Source organism: Dermacentor silvarum, chromosome 1 (genome assembly GCF_013339745.2).
Source record: "Dermacentor silvarum isolate Dsil-2018 chromosome 1, BIME_Dsil_1.4, whole genome shotgun sequence".
In the NCBI taxonomy this organism is placed as follows: Eukaryota; Metazoa; Arthropoda; class Arachnida; order Ixodida; family Ixodidae; genus Dermacentor; species Dermacentor silvarum.
Window position 1 is genome coordinate 436,194,056 of NC_051154.1, and position 24,408 is coordinate 436,218,463.

Below are 24,408 nucleotides of genomic sequence, written 5' to 3' on the forward strand. Positions count from 1 at the left end.
TTTTATCGTTGCCTGGGCAGCATGTCCCAAGGATGAGACAAAATTTTTATGGGGCTCTTTTACCTCTCTGTGTCGCCCAGCATGTATAGAGAAGATTCTCAATAGGTCATTAGTACATTTATGCGCCCTGCAAGTCTCATTGCTGCGTTGTGATAAATACCAAGAAAGAATAAGAAAAAACGGAGGTGTACTCGTGTTTAAAGCGGTTGCAAGCGTGTAAGCTGTGGTTCTATCCTCGACACGAATCAGAATTAATTAATTTTGTTATGTACATAACTGTAAAAAAAGTTGCGGAGAGACGGACAGACGGGCTAAATGGGCACACTGCTTATAACTGCGTTCGCTGTGTAGAATTATGTTAGTGCGGCAAAGGAAATCAAATCTACAATAGAATATATTTATATGGAATGCAATAGAACTATATATTCTTTTGCTTTCAGCATCTTAGCTAACGTTAGCTGGGACAACCACAACAGCAACACAACCTTACTTATTGGCATAACGTAGCGTGAGTAAGTATTTCCTGAAATAGGGGTCGCAACTGACGACGTGGCTGTCGAAGATAGCCACTTTTGTAGCGACCATGTTGCTTACATAGTCCCGTTGATGACGCAGAAGCGGCTGTCGTCGCTAGAAAAAAAGAGATGGAACCACCGGCAGACGGTGCCATCCGGACATGTAGTGTATCTGCGACGGCGACGCGCTCTCAAATCGGATAGGTCGCTTATATTTCGAGTAGTTTATAATAGACAGGTTTTGTTTAACGTTAGTGTAATAGCGGGGTTAAGGGAAATAGCGTTACCGTTCCGCAAACGAACTTTGCAGAAAGAGAGTTTTAGTATAGCGTGATTGCGTAGTTTCCGCGGGGGACGCTGTTCCAATACGCATTGAATTTCGCATACATAGGGCACCTAAGTCTATGTGTGTGTGCGTCGGGAAAGTGCGAGAGGCCGTGCAATGGAAACCAGGAGCGCGTTGTATTTTTACTTCCCATGTCCGCCGACCTGCAGCGAAACAGACAAGCAGTACAAGCTGTCTACCATAGCCTCCAAAATGTTGCCATCTCAGAGGCCATATGCCGTTGTCGCGCCTATCTCCCGACATTACCTACAAGTGGCGCTCGCATCTCGGAGAAAATTTCTCTCGTTAGGCTTAGGCGCGTTCGAAACGAGAAGCGATCTCGAAAATTCCTGAAGATTAGCCACAACACTCTCTCGTCGAAGCGGCATGAGACTAAGCAAAAGCCGTTTACGCACTCATTTGCTACGAACGAAGTGAATTCTACGAAAACAACGTCAAATTCAGTTCGAAGCGGGCGACCGGGACCACCACCATGTTTTACGTAAACTACGTAAACCACGCTAACACGGTAACGTTAACTCTGAGAAAAAGCGTGCGCACGGTAAACGGTATGAGTCGTATAGCGTACTGCGCATGCGCATTTCTATCCCGCTATTCCGGTACGCCCACTATTCCGGTAACCACGCTAAACTAAAACTGTCTAATGACTGTCCTACAGGACGTGTGCCGCTGCCGTGTCAGCTATTTCTCCCAGGCATTACCCTGTATGGAGGTCACACCCCCTACTGGTGCCGTAGTTGTTTTGTATGGAGACACGCACTAAGTTACATAGATGAATGGCAAAGTAGTCGGCATTTGAAGCTTACCCTACTATTGCAGAGTCAATGAATGAGAAGTTTACTTCTCACCGCTAACTAGAAAATTTCTTGTTTGCCCTTCGACGAGGAGTAGTCGGCACCCAACAAATGCGCCGACCTCTCAATAAATATATATTACCAGAAAAAAAGTTCATGCGAGTGTTATTACATGATCACTTACCTCTCATTCCCTTCATTAGTGGCGGCTGTGGAGTTGCTGAGAGAAGTTATTTATATGCAACGCCGGGATCAATTTGATGGGAAGAACCGGATTTGAAGTAAGCATGCCAGAGTACCTCAACAACCACGAATACTGTAAAATTGCTTCCCATAGACAAAATATTTAGCTGGAAAGATGCTAGGTAGATATTAACATATTAGTGCCGAATCCACGAATTACCTGTATTAGCTGCTGGAAAAACTAAATCGTTTATTTTTCTCTCGAATTTCACAATGGTGTAAGTACATAACTGTTGCCAGTTCAAGTGCTGTGTTCAAATGGGGTTGGGTCACTGCTACCTTCAAATTAAAAACATTTCATAATTGTAGCTGTTGTCTGTAGGAAAGTTGCACTTGACAGCGATTGAATGGGTCAAGGCGCATGCGCAGGAGAATTCGGAATTGCACACTGTCGTTTACAGAAGGAAATAACTACGCAAGCAATATCAATGCGGCAGCACAAAAAGCACCTCGGGTATATTGGGCTGCATTAGCATACGCGACACTGAAGTCAACATGATTAAGAGTTGTGCTGCGGCTAGTTGAATTATAGACATCGACGTCAATCAGCGCTGAATAAAGTAAGAAACTACGATTCAGGGATGAATTCGAACTGGATTATAGTGTTTATGTTCAATCGAAAGGATGCGTCTCGCCCAAGCCACAGAAGTTATGTAGGGATGTAAGAGAAGAATAAGCTGTACTATCACCCCCACAGAATTTCCGTTGCAGTGCATGTTACAACTCGCGTGCATGTTTATTCATTACCGAGAGCTCTATTAGAAATGCATCTCAGGCCGACTTCTCTGCCTTTCATATGATTAAAATTTTCTCTCTCTATCTCGGCATTGCACTTACTGGCCATTTCCAGACGCAAGCGGCCAATGGCGTGGAAAGTCAGCATTGTCGTCTTCTAATTATCATAAGCAGAAGAAGAAGTGATATTACGTTGGGCAAATCGTTTAGAACCATGGTAAGATTTGCGTTGGCTAGAGGTATTGGAGAGTGATTCTTTCTTTGTCTCTTCTCAACGCTTTTCGGGTGATGTCTGAGTACACAACTTGAGCCACGGGGGTATGTACCACTCGGTATACACCCGAATAAAACTTGGGTCTCGGGGTACATGCAAGAGAGCATAACAAGAGCCAAGATGCGAATAAGTGGGCAACAGCAAATGGAAGCAAAAGGAAGTCGGCAACAATGAACAGCTCAGTGCGGAGGCAGAATTACGGTGAACAAAACGGCACGAAAGCGTGCACTGCAGCTTACGGAAAAGGTGGAGGCCAAAAACAAGAATCGAACGAAATGAGAACGTATTCGTTTCCATTCGGAGCGTCGGGCAGAACATGACCATTAGCTGGTTGGTAAACGCCAAGCCGAACACTTGCGCACACATCCAAGAAAGCTTCTCTTAGTGGTGACTAGTACACGAGCGTGAGGTACACCGAATTTCTTTATACTTTCTTCACATTGCACAAACAATACACGTAAAATAACAAATAATGCTAAGCGAAATTTTTCATTTACTCTCCGTAAGTGTGGCCTTGTTCTATTGTCATTTAAACTAATACTTTAAAAGACTGTAATGTGTCATAAACTGGTGTATGCGTCGTCTGTGTGGGACAAGTGTCTTTATTCGGTTACTTGAATTTGGAATCCATCCCTAATATTCCTGCTTTGTTTATCGCATCTATTTACTCCAAAAAGTGTATTCTTCCGAGTCTTTCTTTCTGGCCCGTTGTATTATATTTGACAAGATATATTTTTAATGATGGAAGTTTCAAATGACTACTTTTAAGATTTCTGATGATGTACCACCTCACGTTCAAGCACATTCAGCTTATTCCGAATACTAACATGAAACAGAATCACCTCCACGCTTTTTCTTTTTCTTTAAATGAAAATAAAACTAAGATTTATTCACCTTATAATGGCACAGTTACTCCTTGTCATATAATGGTAATAATAAATATATATAGCAAAAGAAGAAGCTTAACAAGTTCAGAGTTAAATGCCAAGTGAGTTACAGTGAGTAAACGAGGTGCCAATGCCGCCCGAGACACACTGAAGCATACAGGTAAAAAAAATGTGAGAACATATCTCTCCACCGAATACACGGAGTCCGACACACATTCTAAGTCTCAAGCAGGCTACACGAGGTCGCATAACCTTCACACCTCCGTTGTCTTCATTCAGTCTATCAAGATCACTTCTGTACTCTATCATCATCTGTAATAAAGAAGCTACCTGCTCATAAGTTACCAGTTTGTTCAGACATTTCGATGCTAATTACACCTAGCGTGAAATTAACCGCAACAAGCATTTTCTTTTCTATTCAGACACGTGAGCTGCACGCGGATCTCTAAGATGCCACGTGAGGCTCGCGAGCTGCAGTTTTGCCATCTGGTAATTGCCTACGAAGAGACCATGCGTATTATAACATTAACGATAAACAAAATATTGCCAATAAGTAAACAACCGCGATAAAGACCAGTGCGGTTCAGAGCGGAAATTGTGGAAGACTCGGTACAAGGAAAGGCTCACCTGTCAATGCTCATGGCTGCCATCGTAAATGCCGATGAGGCCACGGTCAAGTTGGCGATGAAGTTGTTGAAGACGCAGTAAGCTTCGCCGAAGGCCCAGTGGCTCTCCAGCATGTAAACTAGGTTGAAGATGGCGTTGAACGTGGCCGAGAGGGCGTCAGCTAACGACAGGTTGAGCAGGAAGTAGTTGGTAACGGTGCGCATTGTCCGGTGAGCGAGCACAATCCAGACCACAGTGGCATTGCCCAGCACTGCCGTGGCTACCATGAATCCGAAAAGGCAGGCGTACACCAGTTGCGTCCACCAGGGCAGCACCCACTGCCGCTGGCTGTGCACTTCAATGACCGGAGCGCGCGGACGTGAAGCAGTGTCGTTCAGAGACTCAAGCAGGGTGCGCAGGAGGGATGTGTTATCCGCGTTCACCAACGAACCGTTCAGTAGTCGACCCAAGAGAGCGACGTCGCTCTCAGGCGGTAGAGTCATCCTAGCAGGTAGCTTCGCACGAAGGCCGTACGTGTCTATAGTTCCATCTTGTGCCTGCTCGTAGTTTCAAGACCACGTTATCACCTTTACTGCCTTTTTTTGCTACAGTAATGTCCGCCGAGTTCTAAATTCAGTGGCTTCCGATTTATCCTTTAGTGTCACTACCACAGCGCGTTTCAAAAATACCGCCAATGCACTGATAAATTAAAAATTTCTGCAATCTACTTCAGCACTATAATACACACGCCGTACTATTCTTCAGCAAAACAAATTGCGGCAGTTATAACGTCACCCTGGGGCCATACATGTCAGGACAGTGAAAAAAAAAGAAACGGGTGATACTGAACAGGCGCACTGTTACGGCCCCGTCAGGAGACGTGCATTCGTTACTTGCTTACTTCGTGGAAGAAAGTGGACTCAGACGTCGCCCGAGGACCCAAAGTGTCGCTTCTGTGAGATTTCTTATCTCTATAAAAAGTAATTCTCTTTTGTGAGTTTTGTCGAATTCTCTTTGCGTTGAGGTGGCCGAGATAAAGTCGTGAGTGACGTGACAGAAACAGTTGCAGTTGGGGTAACAATTCAGACGTGGCTTTAGGAAATGCGTAGACTTACTGGGTTGAGATAACTGCTATCCTAAATTTACGAAAAGCTACTGGTGTTTAGAATACCTGCAAATGAACGTTTAAGTTTTGCGCGAGAAGTACAAACTTGTTTTTCGCATTTTTGTGCCACATTTAACTATTTAACTAGTCTTCTAACAGTTTTCACAAAATACAAAGCAGTCTATGAACCCTGTTTCCCGTTATCACGTTTTTTTTTTTCACGGCTACACCGGTAGTTCCAACATTATGACAGCTCGGAAATGTGTCGAATTAAAGCAGGATAACCTACACAAACTTATCGCTACTTGAGCAGTTTTTTTTTTCGTTTACGAGTAAGAGGTCTGTGAAGCTTCCCCCACACTTTCACGCCCCCCACTGCCTATCACAAAGCGAAATAATATTCAATTAGCAATGGTCCCCCATCACAGTTCGAGCGACACTCAACAGGCGTCTACAGTTGATAGCACTTCCAGCCCTCTGAAGTCTTTAGAAACTGTTGCATGGCAACATATTCCACACGAATGTCCAGTTTTCATTCCGTAATCCCCAATACGAACGGGTAAACCACAGACACCTACGCGAGTACGCTTGAGTGCTGAAGCAAATATATATTTCTGGTTGCAATTAAGAAGTATTTGCAGTTGTTCCTTGACGACGCACACGGAATATGATATCGCACAGTTTTGTCCCACTTACGTGCTGTTGACCTGCGGGCAAATAAATAAATCCTCGTTCACGAGCAAAATGTTCGCCGATGTCGCGCACACACACAGGCGTACGCGTTTCGCCGGTCTCAGGGCGGAGAGGTGCAACGCCGCATCGCTGGAAGGCCCCAACCGTCCCGCGCGAGCACTGCCGTGCGAATGATTCTCGCCGTGGGCCCGCTCGAGTTATTCAATCGATCTTCCAGGCTGCGCGCGAAGCTTCCTTTTTAGTTCGCTTTCCGCGGATGGCGAATCCCAGCGAAGGAAGTCACTTTCGCTTCCAAATGACGTCACCATAATTTGCGGCAGTGCAGCCGGACAACGCCGCTTTTGTCGACGAGGTGGAAGCCGCGCAAATTTGAAATATTCCTGGAGCCAAAATTGTAGCGCTTTCTTGTTCGTGAGTGCTGTTCGGTATTGGCCGCCAGCATTCGCGTCTGACATAACGCTTTGCTCGTATGTCCTCTCAGGAACATACTAGCATGAGAAATGCCTTGAGAATACGGGCCATGCGCGGAATCCGCGACGCTTTTGGTTCGTAGGTGTTATTCTTTAAAGACCAGCTGTCTTCGCTATATATCTGATCAACTTTAGGACTGGCTGGCTTTTTCTCTTACGAACAGTTGCAGCGTAAACAGATGCTGAGAAATACTGGCCCGGAGCCAGTATTTCGGGCCTTTATTCACAAAAAAATGCGGTCCCTGTAGAACTTGTGGTGTGGCTTGTCGAGGTGGTGCTCCGGAAAATTTTCTATTTCAGGACCAGTATTGAAATAGATACTGATAATGATAATGCAAAAGAACCTATATGTGCGCTGTCGCATCGTCGTCCGCATTAATTGCGACGGAGTGTCATGAGTAAGACGCCGGAGGCGAAATAAAAGAAGACGAGGACGATGTGAGCGGAGCGTTCTGAACGGCGCGAGCGCGCGAGGCGCGTGACCCGAGGCGTGATCGAAGGAGAAACGGCGTTGTCTGAGCATTATCGACGTGGCTCCGGGCCAGGAAGGTCGCATCGCCAGCACCGCACTGGCGACGGGAGACTTGGGGGTCTGGCCGAGTCCGTGACGTTGGCCGTCCATGGTGTGGCCGTCGACCTCGGCAAGTTCGGGTGAGGCTCCTGGACGAGCTGCAGCTCCTCACGACAAGACCAGGCACCCCAGAGAGGCTCCCCCTTCTACGGCAGACCGGCACGTGCGATGATCCCCGGAACGCCACGTCGGCTCTCGGGAAAGGAGCGAGACGGAAGCAGCGGCCGAGGACGTCGCTAGGCCTAACCCGTCACCTCTCCCGGCCACGTCAGCAGCAGCGACCGGGTTATCCAGGCTCCCGAGAAGAGCGAGTTGAAGGACCGACCGAAAGGCAGCAACGAATATACGACGGTCGACGGAGGCACCGACATTAAGAAAGGCCCAACGAGATCCCCGCCGGGAGAAGACGAGCAACGAGGACGAACTCCGTAAGAACGACTTTCTTGCATCGCCACAACAGTAGGCCAGTGATGCCAGACTTTGGGGTAGGAAAGGCCTAGGACTAACGTAGGCAAAGTTAAGGGCAGGTTTATTAGTTCATTAGGCTGCATTTTTGTTAGCGTTTATTTATTCATTGTGTTTTAGTTCAGTGTGTAGCTTGATTTTCGGTTTGAGGTTTTTGAGTTCGCGTGTAAATAAAATCTGTTTGCTGTGTTGCCATGCCTCTTCCCTCTCCATCTCTCATAACACCCGCACGCCTCCGAGATCAGTGACAACACAAAACATCACAATTGGCGAGCCTGCCAGGATCCGTTCCCGGATTCTATCCAGCCCAGTCACTGATACTCGGGAGTTGCAGAGATGGATTGGGAGGCGATATCGGCCACCATTCGCAAGCAGAAGCTCAGCAAGGAGCAGGGCCTGAAACTTATCGACGATGAAAGGAAACGCGTAGAGGCGGCTAGATTAGCAGAACTTGCTGCAGTTACTAAAGCTTACGAGGAAAGAAAACAGCTCCAGGAGAGAGAGCTTAAGATGCTGCGAGAGCAGTTACAGGCATTGAAAATGAAAGAGCGTGAGGCTGAGCTTAAGATTGAGAGTAGGCCCGCTAGTGTAGCAGAGCCGCCGGACAGCAGAAATCTGTCAGAAGACGTTGGCAGAATAGATAGCGCCTATGACGGTGTAGAGAAAGTAGCTTCAACCCAGAACGACAGGGGGTCGGTAATGAAAAATGATTCCAAGGATAGCCAAGCATCAGAATCGATAAGTCAGCCAACCTCAGAGAGAAATGAGAAAGCTGGCAGATACCCGAATCACTCGAGACGCAAGACAACGAGCAAGGGTAGGAAGAACTCGCACAGAACGCGTAAGGGCGTAGTAGAGGAAAAAGTAGATTCACCTCGGAATGACAGTGAGGTGATAATCGAAAACGATTTCAGTGATCGACAGGCATCAGAAATGAGGAATCAGCCAAACTCCGAAAGAAATGAGAGGGAGGATAGATGCGCTAGTCGCCTAAAACGCGCAAAGCATGGAGGTAGAAAGAAAACTCCCAGTAGATGGAAAAGAAAACAGCGTGTTAAAACGCAGATGCATGAGAAGAGGCGGACGCCAAAGAAAAAGATGAAGCCAGAGTTAAGGCAGAGCCACTCCAAGCTGCACGAGAAATGTGCCAGAGCAAGAAAGCGAAGGAGGCAGGCTGGGCGTAGAGAAGCGTGGGAGCTTAGGAAAAGGCGGAAAAAATGATCAGGTATGACCGGTAGGGTACTAAAGGAATATTATTTAGGAACGCCCTCGGACACTGGAATTGTCAGCTCTTACAAATGTGTATAGATACCAAGTTTATTCTTATAGAGTGTTTGGGACGATAAGCATTACGAACAATTGAGTGCAGTGTTGTGTGAACAGAAACAAATGGTGAAACGTGCGCGACAGTGCAGTGAAGTGTGATGATGAGTGGCAAGCGAAGACGACGCACAGAAGAGCACTCAAGCCACAACGAAAGTCAAGTTCGCCGCCAAAAAGAAGTTCAAGAGGAAGCAGTTTTTTGGAAAAAAACTCTTGAAGAGGGGAGCCATGTCATGAGTAAGACGCCGGAGGCGAAATAAAAGAAGACGAGGACGATGTGAGCGGAGCGTTCTGAACGGCGCGAGCGCGCGAGGCGCGTGACCCGAGGCGTGATCGAAGGAGAAACGGCGTTGTCTGAGCATTATCGACGTGGCTCCGGGCCAGGAAGGTCGCATCGCCAGCACCGCACTGGCGACGGGAGACTTGGGGGTCTGGCCGAGTCCGTGACGTTGGCCGTCCATGGTGTGGCCGTCGACCTCGGCAAGTTCGGGTGAGGCTCCTGGACGAGCTGCAGCTCCTCACGACAAGACCAGGCACCCCAGAGAGGCTCCCCCTTCTACGGCAGACCGGCACGTGCGATGATCCCCGGAACGCCACGTCGGCTCTCGGGAAAGGAGCGAGACGGAAGCAGCGGCCGAGGACGTCGCTAGGCCTAACCCGTCACCTCTCCCGGCCACGTCAGCAGCAGCGACCGGGTTATCCAGGCTCCCGAGAAGAGCGAGTTGAAGGACCGACCGAAAGGCAGCAACGAATATACGACGGTCGACGGAGGCACCGACATTAAGAAAGGCCCAACGAGATCCCCGCCGGGAGAAGACGAGCAACGAGGACGAACTCCGTAAGAACGACTTTCTTGCATCGCCACAACAGTAGGCCAGTGATGCCAGACTTTGGGGTAGGAAAGGCCTAGGACTAACGTAGGCAAAGTTAAGGGCAGGTTTATTAGTTCATTAGGCTGCATTTTTGTTAGCGTTTATTTATTCATTGTGTTTTAGTTCAGTGTGTAGCTTGATTTTCGGTTTGAGGTTTTTGAGTTCGCGTGTAAATAAAATCTGTTTGCTGTGTTGCCATGCCTCTTCCCTCTCCATCTCTCATAACACCCGCACGCCCCCGAGATCAGTGACACACAAAAAACATCACACGGAGTGCACTACATTTCAGCTCGCGCGGTATGGCAAAACCTTCGGCCCACCAGGGATATTCCTTCCGTTTTCTTAGATTTGTAACTCAATTTCATGTCTGTTTATCTCGTGTTCTAAGAGGGACTCATAATTGCTACCTCGTGCAAGGCATTACAAGCGCGATTTCAGCTGTCTTACGTACTCACAGTTAGGGACTCACCTTCACGTTGTCTGCGTCGCGGGCGTTCGCTGTCGTGTAACGATGCATAATCATTCAGCTCAGAAATGGTGTTTCCATGAACGAGACAAGTGGCGCTTCCCATCACATCGTAATACGGCTGCCGTCATGTGCTCTCCTCCGCTCGTGCAAGTAGCTGGAAACAGGTTGCAACGGCTTTCGGGTGGAGAGGGGTGCGAACACGTGTAATCACTGCCCAATATGTATTAGCATGGTGCGTTAAGAAACACGATCTGCAACTACAGCATTCAGGTAAACGCGGCTTCAGCGTAGGCTGTGCTGGAAAGAAGAAAATACTGAGGGCTCTCTTTCTTAGGCGCCGCAAGTGGCCAGCGCAAGGTCGTCATAACTGCAAGTGGAATTCATGCAAAGCGACTAATTGTTAACCATCAAGTCGTCTCCCCAATAAACTTGCCGCCTGCTATGCGGGTACATGCAGTCGTTGCAAGTACTGTAGTAGATTCATTATTGGCAGTATCTGGGCCCTTGTTCACGAAAAATATTTCAGGCGAAAAATGTTCGCAATAGCAAATTTTAACCAATCCTCATGCTGGACATCTTATTAGAGAAGGCGGGTGCACTTGCGAATGAAAAGCTTTGTGAATTCTACCACACACATTCACAATTCAATGAAGAGCCACTACATGAAAAATTTTTGGCAAGGATAAACGCCAGCAAATCATGGTACCGGAGATGTTATTAGCGAAAGCGACCCCGATCAATAGCACACAGAAGTTACCAACGAAAACTTTTTTGAATCTCCCCTCCCGTCTCTCTGGTTCATACATGTTTATTCCCCAAACTACGGAGAAAGTGTGTAAGTTATTGTCGTGAACCATTACGAAATTTTTTCTGTCTATTGTGCTCTCGATTCGAGCCAAGTGTCTAGAGTATGAGGATGCAACTGACGCTACAACAGAGCAAGCGTAGGCGCGACTGGCCGTTCGAGGCACTTTGCGTGTATTTGCGGGCTTCTTTCACGCTAGGAAACAATCTTTTATGTAGCACGTACTGAGCAACAAAAAGCTGTATCGGGAGCTTTTCAAGTTACTCTGCAATTTTTCTCATTGACACTTTCAGCTAATTATATTATCTGAGAAGTTTATCAATTATTTAAAACTAATTATGTAATTAGATGGAATGCAAAAAATAATCTCAGTATCTCCAAGCAATACAAACAATATTCACTTGGTTCTTTCCAGTTGCGTGGCATTTGAATATCTTTAAATGTTGGTGCATGATAGTTGGGACACCCTATATAAGCACGTAAACAGGATTTAGGTCAACAGGCACCACATTTGTACAAGAAATGTAAAAAAACTAGAATGCATACACAACCTATTGCATGAGAGATACAAACTAATAACACATACACTTTTTTCAGATATCTAGAAATGTCAGTGATAAAGCACAGAACAAGTAGAGGCACGCGTCTGAATAACAATCTGAATTCCACAAAAAAAAACTTCTTTAAGCCGCGATCTGACATGAAAACAAATTTAAAGGCGCCTACAAAGGTTTTCACCAAGAAACTTGGTACAATTAGACAGTGTTAAAGCATGACCGGTAAGCGAAATTGCTAATCTAGAGCGTAATACATTAAGTGTGATTTTAGAGCGATTTATACGACACAGTTTGCTTTACACCAGGAATGCGCATTAAAGATTGATATTAAAGGGACACTATACCAAAATGTTGAAAAAGTTAAGTAGAAAGTATTAAATAATTATTCATATCGAGCTCTATAATTGTTTAATTGTTTTAAGTATGCCAATATATCACTTTATTCCGCAGAAAATTGTTGCAGAATGTTCCGCTGCTGCTCCTCACTTTGAACCGCTCGTGCCAAGACCTGGATGAGTTGTCGTAATCTCCACGTGACCGCCCTCTATGCCGATCTCTGAATAAGCCAGTGCTGACGTCACACAAGAGGCATTATAGTCCACAACACGCTGCCCTACTCTGATCTTCCATTTTTGTCATTTTCTCGCTTAAAACAAACGATCAATTCGTTATTACAAATGCCTAATCTCTCAATTTAGATTGAATAATATTTGTCTTTAGTCTCCCTTTAATTTTTTAATAGAATTGAGATTGATTGGCAGAGAAAATAGTAGTATCATCTACATACAAAACACAACTTAATAGGCTGAGTACTTTGAGTTGATCAATAATGAGTAAGAGTAGAGTTGTTACAAACTAGCACAAAGCAGTACCCCTTTAAGAGTAGAGGTAGTCTGTAGAAATCCTCCATTTTTTCGTAATGATAGATCTTGCGATACGGGAGATAAAATGCCTTATTAAGGTCCGTTTTATGCAGCGAAGATAAGAAATATTACTGTAAATCCTACTGATCATGCACAAACTACGGTCAACAGGCTCTTTTGAGTTCGAGCATAATTTCCTTAAAGAGCAAAGTCAGTCTCTATGAAGAACAAAAAGCACTCTCATGGGTAGGTATTTTTGTGTTCGCTTGGGTTGCCACGCAGCATAACCTTAGGATCAAATTAAAGGTAAGCGCGAAGGCCAGTTTCGTGCAGATGCAGCATTGACTTACAGAATGTGATTTACATTAGCTATCTCTAATAGTCCTCAGGTTGGTCACTTCTTAACTTCACACCTCTATGTACCCTTTCGCCAACTGTCTTTGGCCCGGTGCACTAGTTTACATATACTTTAAAAACAGAATTAATGAAAAATTTTTAATTCAGCAAACAGAATGAAACCGACGCTTAGTTGTAACATTGTTTAGTCTATCAGCGAAAACAACTCGGCGGCAGAAACAAAAGTATTGATGGATTTTAAAACTTTTGTGTTTTCGTGCTGTTTATGCGCACTTTCTTTTTCTTTATTTAAATATAAGATAAATACACGCGAGAAAAATTTGTTGATTTCTACAGATATATGCAGATGTTAAAGAAATGTGGGCCTTTCCAACACTAGGGGTATCAGAAAAGGGATTTTAGTGTGAGGGAAAACAACTTTCTTTCCCGAAGAAATTACTACGCTAACGTTGACAGGCTTAGGTGTAAGCGGAAGTAACTCAGTAATAACTATTAACTGCGTTTAAGCGTATGCCTAAAAAGCAAGCTCCCCGTGATAATTTTTCTGGAGTTTAATAGTTTTTCTTCTTGAAATGCACTTACGACTGGCACTCCGGCCGGAGTGCCAGTCGTAAACAAACAAACAGTACAATAAAACAAATAGTACAAAACCCAACAGGGGCTATAATGGACACGCTGGCGATTTTATCTCGAGGACCCTCGTGTGTCACGCTAGGTGTCAGGGACAATTACGGGTCGGCAGCCCATTTGCGGCTACGTAAAAGCGTGTTCCTTTCAATCTCCACATCTCTGTAATTAGCTGTACGCCGAGGAAGGAGTAAAGAGCTGTTTTAATGGATAGGTATACGTTAATTCTGCTTTGGTTTCAGAACTTTCCTGCACAAGTTTCCTGCAGCACTCATTTCACGCTTCTGTTACCCACCCCTTCACAATAATGGCAACAATAAAACACCTCGAAGGAGAAATAATTAGGGCGCACCTGAACACCACCGAACAAAAACCGGTGAAGAGTTCTATGAGAACTTCGAGAACTGGGCCCCATGCTTCACTATCTAGTGTTTCTATCCTGAATCTCTTCTGCTAGTCTACAAAATCAGAACATTGCAAATAACCTGCACAGTAGTTGTGGTAATGAACTGAAGTAGTATTTCGTATGGATATTTGCACTTGAAAGAGCGCTTTCCTGGGGAAACATGCCATTTATTTTCTTTACTATTCTCCGAACTCTCCAACAAGGTAGTAGTTCTTTAACACAAGAAGTGTGCTTGGAAAGTATGTTTGCTTCCTTTTTTATTTTAATTCTGTTCGTGTTTCTTCTGCAGGACATCCCGAAGTACGTTATGAAAACCTGCAAAGTATTTTTGCGCTTGTTAACTTGAACCTTTCTCGTCTTCGGCATTGAGATTGCTTTTCGTGTAGGAAACTGTTTCTCTGTTTTTGATAATTAAGCAATTTCTCAAAAATGCTGGCAACGAATGAGAAACAATAAGACTCATTGCCGCTGTAGGCAATTAGTTGTGTCGTAATAAAAATGGTGCTTGAATTTCTGGCGAGCTTTTACTTATCTTCTTATGAATTATCACAGACACAAAACGAAATCAATACATGACGTGTTACACTATCAGCTTCACAACAGGAACTCACATCAATATACACACCAGGTTATTCTTGTGGGAAACTAAGCAGACTTTGGGGTGATGCCTTATAGGTAAAGTCACATATATTTTAGCAATAGCTTCAAAATAGACTTCATCTTTAGAATACCCACACTGTTTTCTTGCTGGATAACTAATCAGACATTATATCTGCTGTAGCATTAGCTCCACAGCAGGCTTTCAATTTAGAATACACACAACATTTCCTTTGTGGGAAGCTAAGCAAACTTTACATGTAGCCCTTTATTGGTAATGTCATGGACGTTTTTCATCGTTAACTTGACAACAGTCATTCACTTAGAGAATACACACAATGTTTGCTTGGTGGAGAAGCTATACGGATTTTATTGCAGTACCTTATGAGGTGTCATGCGATAACTTCGCTGAATTTCGTTGGTTACTTGTAGACAACTGCGGCTTATAAAGTGATGCAGCTTATCATGGTTTCTATAGGTACTTATTATATGGGCTTTCAAATGAAGCTTTAGTCAGGAGACCACGGTGTTACAATCGTTGGAACGGGCCTCGGGCCACTGCATGATCGAAATCATCCCGCCATAAACCTAGCCGTGGAAATGCCTGCGCTCATATTTGTGGTGTGATTTGTACCCAAAATGAACAGCAGGCTTCTGAAGTTCAAGTGCAAAAGGCTTCCAAACTTCAACCTTCGCCAGCCAAAAGTGCCGAGTTAAAGCCGATAATATTCTTTTCTACTGCAGATTAGGCCTTATAATCTTTTATGTAACCGGCTGAGTTCGTGATCGGCGCACATGGGCGCGAGCATAAGCAGTTCCGGTGTTTAAAAGGGATTACTGAGTTCCGATTTGGCCAAGGCGGTTTCAAGCAAAGTGCTTCATTCTAAGGTGTCCGTTCAATACTTAGGAAGCGGCGAGCACCGACAGCACTTTTCCCGGCGTTGAACTGGTAGCGATTATTCTAGTTTTTAGTTGTGGAGTGTGGTAGTTCGCCTGCCCTCTCAATGCGTGAAATGCAAACACCAGCGTAGGATAGGATAGGAATAAACTTTATTTGTCCAGCGGTTAAGGCTGTTGGTGCCCGGGGCTAGGCTGCCAGGGGTCCATCGCCGGAGAAAAATCTTTCGAGAACACCAGCGTAGACAGTGCATATTACTGTTCACTAGCCAATGACTCCAGCCACTAACGCGTTCCGGTGGGCCATGGTGGTGGGGTACTGGGTGCGAGATGCGAAGCTCAGATGTTCGAATCGTGGTCCTGGTAAATATCCGAAGGTAAGTGCTGTTTTACATGTATTTTATTTCACAAAGTGTTTGTAAGAACTTTGACGAATCTTTATCTAAAACTCATCATATGTAAAAAATGTTCAAGAAAAATGTTCAAGAACCTTACAAACAACAGATGTGAGAGATATCGGCCTGGAGTTAGTCGTTAAATCCTTACCACCTGGAGCAGCATTCACTAAGCGAACTTCCGAACAAATTTTGGCTTAAGGAAAAATCTGACAAAGAAAGCGTATTCACAAAGCTAAACCTATTCTTAAGGTCATCAAGCTTCAAGGTCATCATTGCAGCGCCAGCCATGGATGGCTGGCGCTGCAAAGACGAGCGCTGCCGTCGAAAAAAGGTGTGTACGCAGTGGTAGCACAGGTCCGAACTCCAGTACTTGCACCAATATTAAGTGTAAGTCGATTCACAAAACCTAAACAGCCGTCGCAGATGACAACTTAAGAAGAAATTTCAACGATAGGGGTGTAGCAGTCTTACGCCCATAATCACCTCTATCTGTGCCACTCAAGCTGATGCGGGTAAGCGTTGGAACGCGCTGTTGTGGCCAATTGTCCAGAGGCCACAAATGATAGCCGAGGATGGCGCGTGCTTACATCATTGTCGCGCACTCTGGTTTGTCATCTCAAAGTGCATTGAGCAGTTTTGAGTGCACAATTGTATTCGGCGTGCGCTGCTGTGGAAGGAAGTAACATTATTGCTCTGCTGCGAACATCTGCTTGAAGTCTGATAGGCTTCTTTATGCGCACAATAGCCTAACTTTACATACTCAACTGGACACTCTATTGAGTTTTATCAAATAGAACTGTAGTGTCAGTCCCTTACAAACATTACGCTTGTCATCAAGGTGTTGTGAGCATTTTTGTTGTTTTTTCCTTGTGTTTCTAGCTTGAGCTTTCTCTCGCTTATAGGGCTGCGGATGACTATTTTTCCCGACGCTTTTGAGACTATAATTTTCCATGCGAGACGAAAAAAAACGCGTAAACGTTTCTCATTATCAAGACTGGTTGCTGTTGTACGATTCACTGTCGTCTTCTGTGCTGTTAGCCTCAGCCTTCTATTATATTGTTCACAGTTTCAATAAAGCACTAAGTCGAAGCGACGTAGTGCCTGTGCCCAGAGGTTTGCTCGTCCTGTGGCCTATGGTGCGAGCGAACGTACGCGTACGACGGACGGCAATCCTTTCTATGATATAAAGCTGGGTGTCAATACGATGACACATAACAAAAAAGAAATCGCGAATAAAATAACGTACCACAATTGATACGAAAAGCATGTGGACTGCTCGAACAAAAGTGATGCTCTGAAATAAAATACACCTCACGAACACAGCCTTTAATTATCGCATGAGCCCGCCAGCAAACACACCCACGCTCGCACGCACATTTATACATTTGCAGGGGGTCCCAACTATCATGTACCAATCCTTAAAAATATGCAAATGCCACATAGCTGGACAGAACCAAGGTAATGTTATTTGCCGTCGCTTGGAGACAGTCAGATTATTTTTGCATTCCGCCTAATTAAATAATTAGTCCTAATTATTTATCAACTCCTCAACTATTAAAATTTAATGAATAATGTCAATGAGGAAATTGTAGAGCAACATGAATAACTCCCGATACAGCTTTCTGTTGCTCAAGACATGCTAGATAAAAGTGTTGTTTCAAGCGTGAAAGAAGCCCGCGAGTGCACGCAAAGTGCCTCGAGCAGCCGGTAGCGCGGCAATTTTGCGCGTATTCGCGGGCCTTCCTAGACAGACAGACCTGTCAGCCTATTCTAGATAGACAGACCAGTCAGCTCCATCATTACTGTGCATTGCCTTCGAACACAAACGCTTTTCTTTTATGCATCGCTTGATGTCTCGATTGAGCAACTGTTTATCGCCAGTCCCGAAAAAACACCTTTTTGGACTATATTTCTCTTACAGCCCTAACAGCGTATTTCAAGAAAGCATCCAGCTCTGACCGCGCCTTCAAAACAACGCGAGTCGCTAGACGAACTTCTAATTCCTCCTGTGTTCCTCCTTTATTGATGCTTGCTGCCTGTCATGTCAATGATGTTTGACTGCCTGCCTGTCGGTGTTGGCCAAAGACACTTAGCCAGAATCGTCGTACCTAATACCCAGAATGAGATATTGTTTTCTTATATGTTGCACTGGTCAATCTCGAGCGGCAGCCGAAATCCTGGAGCCAGTGCTCTGATTTCACCAATCTGGGTCGCTATAACATAAAAGGGTTCCAAACTGTTTTGATTTTGATTACAATTTCTGCAATCAGCCTCCACGATTGGTCAAAACATTTTCGGGCCACTAGCAACTTCACCTGTCTGTCACTCGACGTCACGAAAACCGTGATAGCTCCCCATCAGATATAACGTGTACACACTGATTACGCATGATTAAACCGCACAAAAATAATCATTCCTGATTCGACGCCTTTTCACCATTAGCCCTCTGCTATTAATCCAATGTTTTCTGGCTACACCCACTTCGCCTGTCTGTCACGCGACCTCACCAAAGCGCGAAAACTCGCCACGTCAAAGTGACGTGTACGCGAATAAAATTAAAGGGAAACTGAGACATCCACCCAAATGTAGCAATTTGCTACAATGGAAACCCAACCGGGTTCCTCGAAAGAAAGCCTCGCAGTTGAAGAAAAATTCGTCCTGGTCCGGGACTCTCTTTAATTACTTATCTCCACCTAGCGGATTTCCGCTGAACTATTACGTCATACACTTGCTTTTGCTTCGAGTTGTCGACAAATTCGACTTCGCCCTGCCATCTGCTAGCCGCCTGGTTAGCTCAGATGGTAGAGCGGCTGCCCCAGAAAGGCGGTGGTCCCGGGTTCGAGTCCCGGACCAGGACGAATTTTTCTTCAACTGCGAGGCTTTCTTTCGAGGAACCCGGTTGGGTTTCCATTGTAGCAAATTGCTACATTTGGGTGGATGTCTTAGTTTCCCTTTAATTACTTATCTCCACCTAGCGGATTTCCGCTGAACTATTACGTCATACACTTGCCTTTGCTTCGAGTTGTCGACAAATTCGACTTCGCCCTGCCATCTGCTAGCCGCCTGATTAGCTCAGATGGTAGAGCGGCTGCCCCGGAAAGGCGGTGGTCCCGGGTTCGAGTCCCGGACCTGGACGAATTTTTCTTCAACTGCGAGGCTTTCTTTCGAGGAACGGGGTTGGGTTTCCATTGTAGCAAATTGCTACATTTGGGTGGATGTCTCAGTTTCCCTTTAATTATTTATCTCCAGCTCGCGGATTTCCGCTGAACTATTACGTCACACGCGAATAAAATGCCTTATTATGTCGAACAAAACTGAAAATTTTTCTGAATAGCCACAGACTGCCCCGTTCCGGAACGAATAGAAGTTGGCCCTCGCTACTCACACCTGCCGGTGAGCATGTATTTATTTTCGCATGATAAACCTTTTTGCGTGGCAGTAAAACGTTATCGAGCCCTTTCGGCATGCATACGACATCGCTCTGCAAACTCTTCCTTGCTGAGGATCCGTTTTAGCGGCATGCTTATGCTTCCGTCGCACGCCGCCGGGATTTTCGACCAGCCATTACAGGCTAAGTAAGGCGTAGCGGACCAATCGGAGAAGCCGGCACCACCCTCTTCATGCGGTTATCTATTTTCACTGTGCTGGCTCGGCCCCATCGAAACCCTCTGCACTAGAGCGTGCTCCTCGCCTCTTGTCAGCCAATTAGATAGGAAAAACCGCTGAGTGTAGACAATGTTATTGGTTTTGAAAGCGAACAAAGCTGACCTCCTATAAACGAGGAGAGCGTTTGATTGGGTTGGTCAGACAACGGTGCGGGTCGCCGTCTAATGTTTGCGCTGGTGGTTACGTAAATTTGACATCAGGAGTTTGGAATCAAAACAGATTGGAATCATTTTACGTTATAGCGACCCTGAATCTGCCAGGGAAGGGCAAAACGTCCTCCGCGGTGGATCATGCCGGAATTGTTTGCGCACACATCACGAAAACCGACTTCCTCGCTCTACGTTTCCATGGCAACCAAGGCCAGCGTCCCATGACGGGTAGCGGTGACGTATGCTTCTCGTACTATTTCCGCCCGAACCACCGCATCGGAGGCAGAACAAGTGAGAGTGATACGGCGCGGAGCGAGTTGATCCGAAACGGCCAGTGGAAAGTGCGAACTCCCTCCAGATCGACCAGTGAAAAATTCATCCACGATTACGATACTCCCTATTACGAAATTTGAGCGCAGCTCTATACGTGTCTTCATTTCGCAATATATTGGCTGGCGTGGACAATCTGTCTCGTCTGGCACGTTGTAAACGGAGCGAAGTGTGGCGCGACTGCCTCAATAATCTGGAGAACGCGAGAACCAGCACGTGGTGGTGCGTGGGCGTGATGCACAGCACGCGCGCTACTGGCGCCATCTCGCAACCATCGTCGCCGTACTACTACGCCATTCTTCTTATGCATTCGCCACACCCTCCTCCGTTTTCCTCGTCGCGCCTTTTATCCCCCGCGGAGTTCCGCGTTTGCTCTGCTTCGCAGCGCTCCTTCACTCGGTTACGCGAACACTCGACGCAGGAACTGGCGCCTCATCATCATCATCAGCCTATAGTTATGTCCACTGCAGAATGAAGGCCTCTCCCTGTGATTTCCAATTACCCCTGTCATGCGATAGCTGATTCCAACTTCCGCCTGCAATTTCCTAACTTCGTCACCCCATCTGGTTTTCTGCCAACCTCGACTGCGCTTCCCTTCTCTTGGTATCCATTCGGTAACTCTATTGGTCCACCGGCTATCCATCCTACGCATTACATGGCCTGCCCAGCTCCATTTCTTTCTCTTTATGTAAATCAGAATATCCGCTATCCCCGTTTGCGCTCTGATCCACACCGCTCTCTTCCTGTCTCCTAACGTTTAGGCCTTCTTCTCGAGCTCCTTTGTTAACCTCCAAGTTTCTGCCTCATATGTGAACAACAGTAGAATGCAATGATTGCACACTTTATTTTCAGTGACAGTGGTAATATCCCAGTCATGATTTGGCAATTCCTGCTGTATGCACTCCAACTCAATTTCATTCTTCTGTAAATTTTCTTCTGATGATCAGGGTATCCTGTGAGTAATTGGCCTAGGTAAACGTAATCATTTACAGACTTTAGAGCGGCGCTGTAAAACAGCATAAAATGATTCGCCATCGTCGGCCGCGATTATTGTCCTAGTGTGGCAAAACATCTTTCAGCGACACGCGGTCTCCTGCCTGGTCGGCCGATCGTTGGTATCGACGTCTTGTCGGCATTGGTGTCGTGTCGGACTGGTGTGACCGGGCCTTGAGTGCTGTTAAAAGGCAGTGTGCCGTGAATAATAATAATAAAATTTACTAAGGGTTCCTTATGCTACGACTAAGACGACTTCAAGACGAAAGCCCGAGCGCCGCTAACTCAATGACACTACGACCTATTTTTTGGTTGTTATCGTCACTGCGAACCATAATTTGCAAAGTCAATTTAGCAAGTCATCCTTATTTCACGAAACTCGGACCGTCGCTCAGCGCTTTTTTTTCTGAGTCATCATTACTCTGAAACCACAATTTCCAGTCATTTTAGCAAGTCATCATGTTTTTTGCAGGTCACCCTTCCTATGATTCACCAAGCTCGAACCGTAACTCAGCACTTTTATTTTTGCTGATCACTCTCACTTGGAGCCTCAAATCTCACATGTACATTTTGCAAGTCACTTCCCCACTTCATAGCCCCTTGATTCAATCTTGATTCACCCTATCACTGCTTGGTACACCTTCATTCACTCTATCATCTCGGTTTTAGTTCCATCACACTTGGTTTGCTCTATTACTCCAAATTTCCAATTTCCATCACTCTTTATTCACCCTATCACCGCTTCATTCACCTTCACTCACTCATAATTCACTCTCATTTACTCTTCATTATCATAACTCACCATCTTATCATTACCTTTCGTTTGACTCCTATAACCCAACTGAACCACTTTAATTCACCATCAATCCACTCTTAATTCACCGTATTCACCTCTCTGTATACCCATTTTATCATTATCATTATCATCATAAGCATACTTACACCCAGTAGCATAATGAATTCTCGGTTCTTGGCCACTTTCAGGGTTTTGACCCATTTTCCCGCTTGGTCATGGTAATTATCATAATTAATTTAAAAAACTATCAAGATTTTTATCGATATTTGTATTCCTCGCAGAATTACCTATCGACTGATATATAATATTACGGGTTGTGTAACTACGTTAAGGAGTTATCAATTTTGTACATAATTTTCTGATTTTTAGAACCACTTTCTCAAGGTCACCTCAAAACGAGATCTCAATCGCCTTAAAAATAACCTGAAAGCACAGTATTGCAGGCATTTAATGTCGTTATTTAGATATGCATTTTTGGATCCCCAATATCGGACGCATATGCGACTTTTGGGCGGGCGAGGGTGATATGTGCTAGCTTGTGCAAGTCTGAAGGAGTGTTTCATGTTTAGTTTGAGCAAGCTTAGTGAACAGCTTGCTAAAAATAGAATGTGTTCAATGTAACTTTCTCGCGTTAAACTAAGTAAAAAGAAAGCGAGATACTTGTACAGGAGAGGATACGCTAATATCTTGTTGTTAAGCGAGTAATTAGCTAGAATTGGGCTAGAAAGATTAGTGAAAGAGGCAACTTCACTTTTAGACAGCATTAGTCATATTGAGCACCACAAACGAATCAGTGAAGGTTACATTCAAGCATAGCTCAATGAGTTAAATTTTACGGTATACTACGCAGTCGTCAGCGAATAATTGGATTGTTGAATAAAACCAGTCGGGTAATTATTAATATAGATTAGAAAACCCAAATCTCCAAGCCCGCTGCCAGGGTTTCCCAGCGGTGAAGTGGTCTGGAGAGGAGCTGTAGCTGGCGTAGGTATGCTGCTTTCGAAAGGAAAGGAATTCTTCATTCCATAGACAATATTCGGGTAATTATTAGTCATGTGAGTTTGTGACGAATCATCTGACGATAGACATTATCCAAAGCCTTCGAGTAGTTAAGGAAGCCTGCTTCTACTTGAATTGCATCAACCTTGTCTTCTTTAGCGTCGATACTTGGTTGACCGTTCTTTTTCTGACCAATGACCCAAGGTTATATTTGACTATCTTGGCGCTAATGACGCCCGTACCGTTTATTTGACCCCTCTGCGACTAATCTTCGCTTCTTGTGGGCACTGCAGAAGCCACCTTTCAGACACCATTGCCTCGCGTGAACCCTGCTTAGTCCAAGCGAACTGATTGAAATTCCCAAAAATTTGCCATACGATGGCTTTGCCTCAGCACATCTAAATCTATGGCGGTGCACCCTCTACAGGGATAAAGTTCAGTGTGGTTCATTTCCGACTATATTGGGGCTAATTATGCTCGCGCCCCGCGCGTCACTCACGCGCTGCATCTCGTGATCTCCCGAATAGCGAGGCCGTCGCGCTGCACTTCGATCCGTTTGCAACGTGCCGCGCGAGACAGAATGTCCGCACTGCAGCCAATAAATCGCGAAATGAAAACACGCTTTGAGCTGCGTTCAGATTTCGCATTAGGGAGGATCGTAATCGTCTATGATTTTTTTCATGCCAACTTGTGTTACAGGGTATGTGCCAAACATTAATGAACCTCTTTGGCGCCAACTTGGTTTACTCGCAATGGACCACTGGTTATGGGCTGCTCTTCAATGTAAAAAAATATATTTAGAAATTCTTCGGTGCTTGGCGAAATCAAACCCGCGTTATATCTATTCTGACAATCTTGTATGAATATATAATAACACACGCGCCACGCGCGCACTTTGGGGCGGCGCCGCTAGATGGCAGGACGTGTACAAAGAGAGCGCGAGAGAGGAGCAGGGCTGTATACACGTTGTCATACGTGACGTGTTTTGGTGGTTGCCATTCGATGGGTCACTACATTGCTCCAGTGCTAATCGCTTTATGTCTACACTCATCATGAGATGGCTAATCGCATTAATGATTTATGAAGTCAGTCGCAATGCGATGAAATTCACAGTTTTGAGAAGCGTGAACAGACAAAGACGACAGAAGGAAACAGGATGAACGCTTACTAACAACTGTATTCTTCAGTCCTTTTTGGTCGCTTCGCGCTTTTTCAATGAATCCGCATCAACTCGCTCACTTCGCCATTCTGTTGAAATTCATCCGCAAAGGTGTGACATGTACACAAGGCGATGAAAAGCACGTATACTGAAGATACTCTTACAATCTTTTTATTGAGAATGCATTGCAATACCATTGGTCAAACGTTGAACATTGGATTGGAAAACTCATTACGGGTCTGTTGAGATATCATTGGGTTAGGTGTTGAGTGCTCTTGAATATTGGCCACTGAACCTTTATTGAACGACAATTGGGCAAGTACTGTTGAATGATTGTTAAGTTACCATTTGTCACAGACCCCGGTGAACGAGGCGCAGACGCCGGACCAAATTCCAAAGCCGACTTATCAGCTTCCGAAATAATCCCACGAAAGCAAGGAC

At 45.2% G+C, this 24,408-nt stretch overlaps 1 protein-coding gene and 1 non-coding gene across 2 annotated transcripts; one reads left to right on the forward strand and one right to left on the reverse strand.

Moving 5' to 3' along the window:
- Positions 1 to 4,417: 4,417 nt before the first annotated feature.
- On the reverse strand, positions 4,418 to 4,903 carry LOC119448585 (tachykinin-like peptides receptor 86C). The gene has a single exon (XM_037711821.1). The coding sequence runs from the start codon at positions 4,901 to 4,903 to the stop codon at positions 4,418 to 4,420; it is 486 nt and encodes a 161-aa protein (XP_037567749.1).
- Positions 4,904 to 18,658: 13,755 nt separating this feature from the next.
- On the forward strand, positions 18,659 to 18,733 carry Trnas-aga (transfer RNA serine (anticodon AGA)). The gene has a single exon. It is a non-coding gene; the product is annotated as a tRNA-Ser (tRNA).
- Positions 18,734 to 24,408: the final 5,675 nt, after the last annotated feature.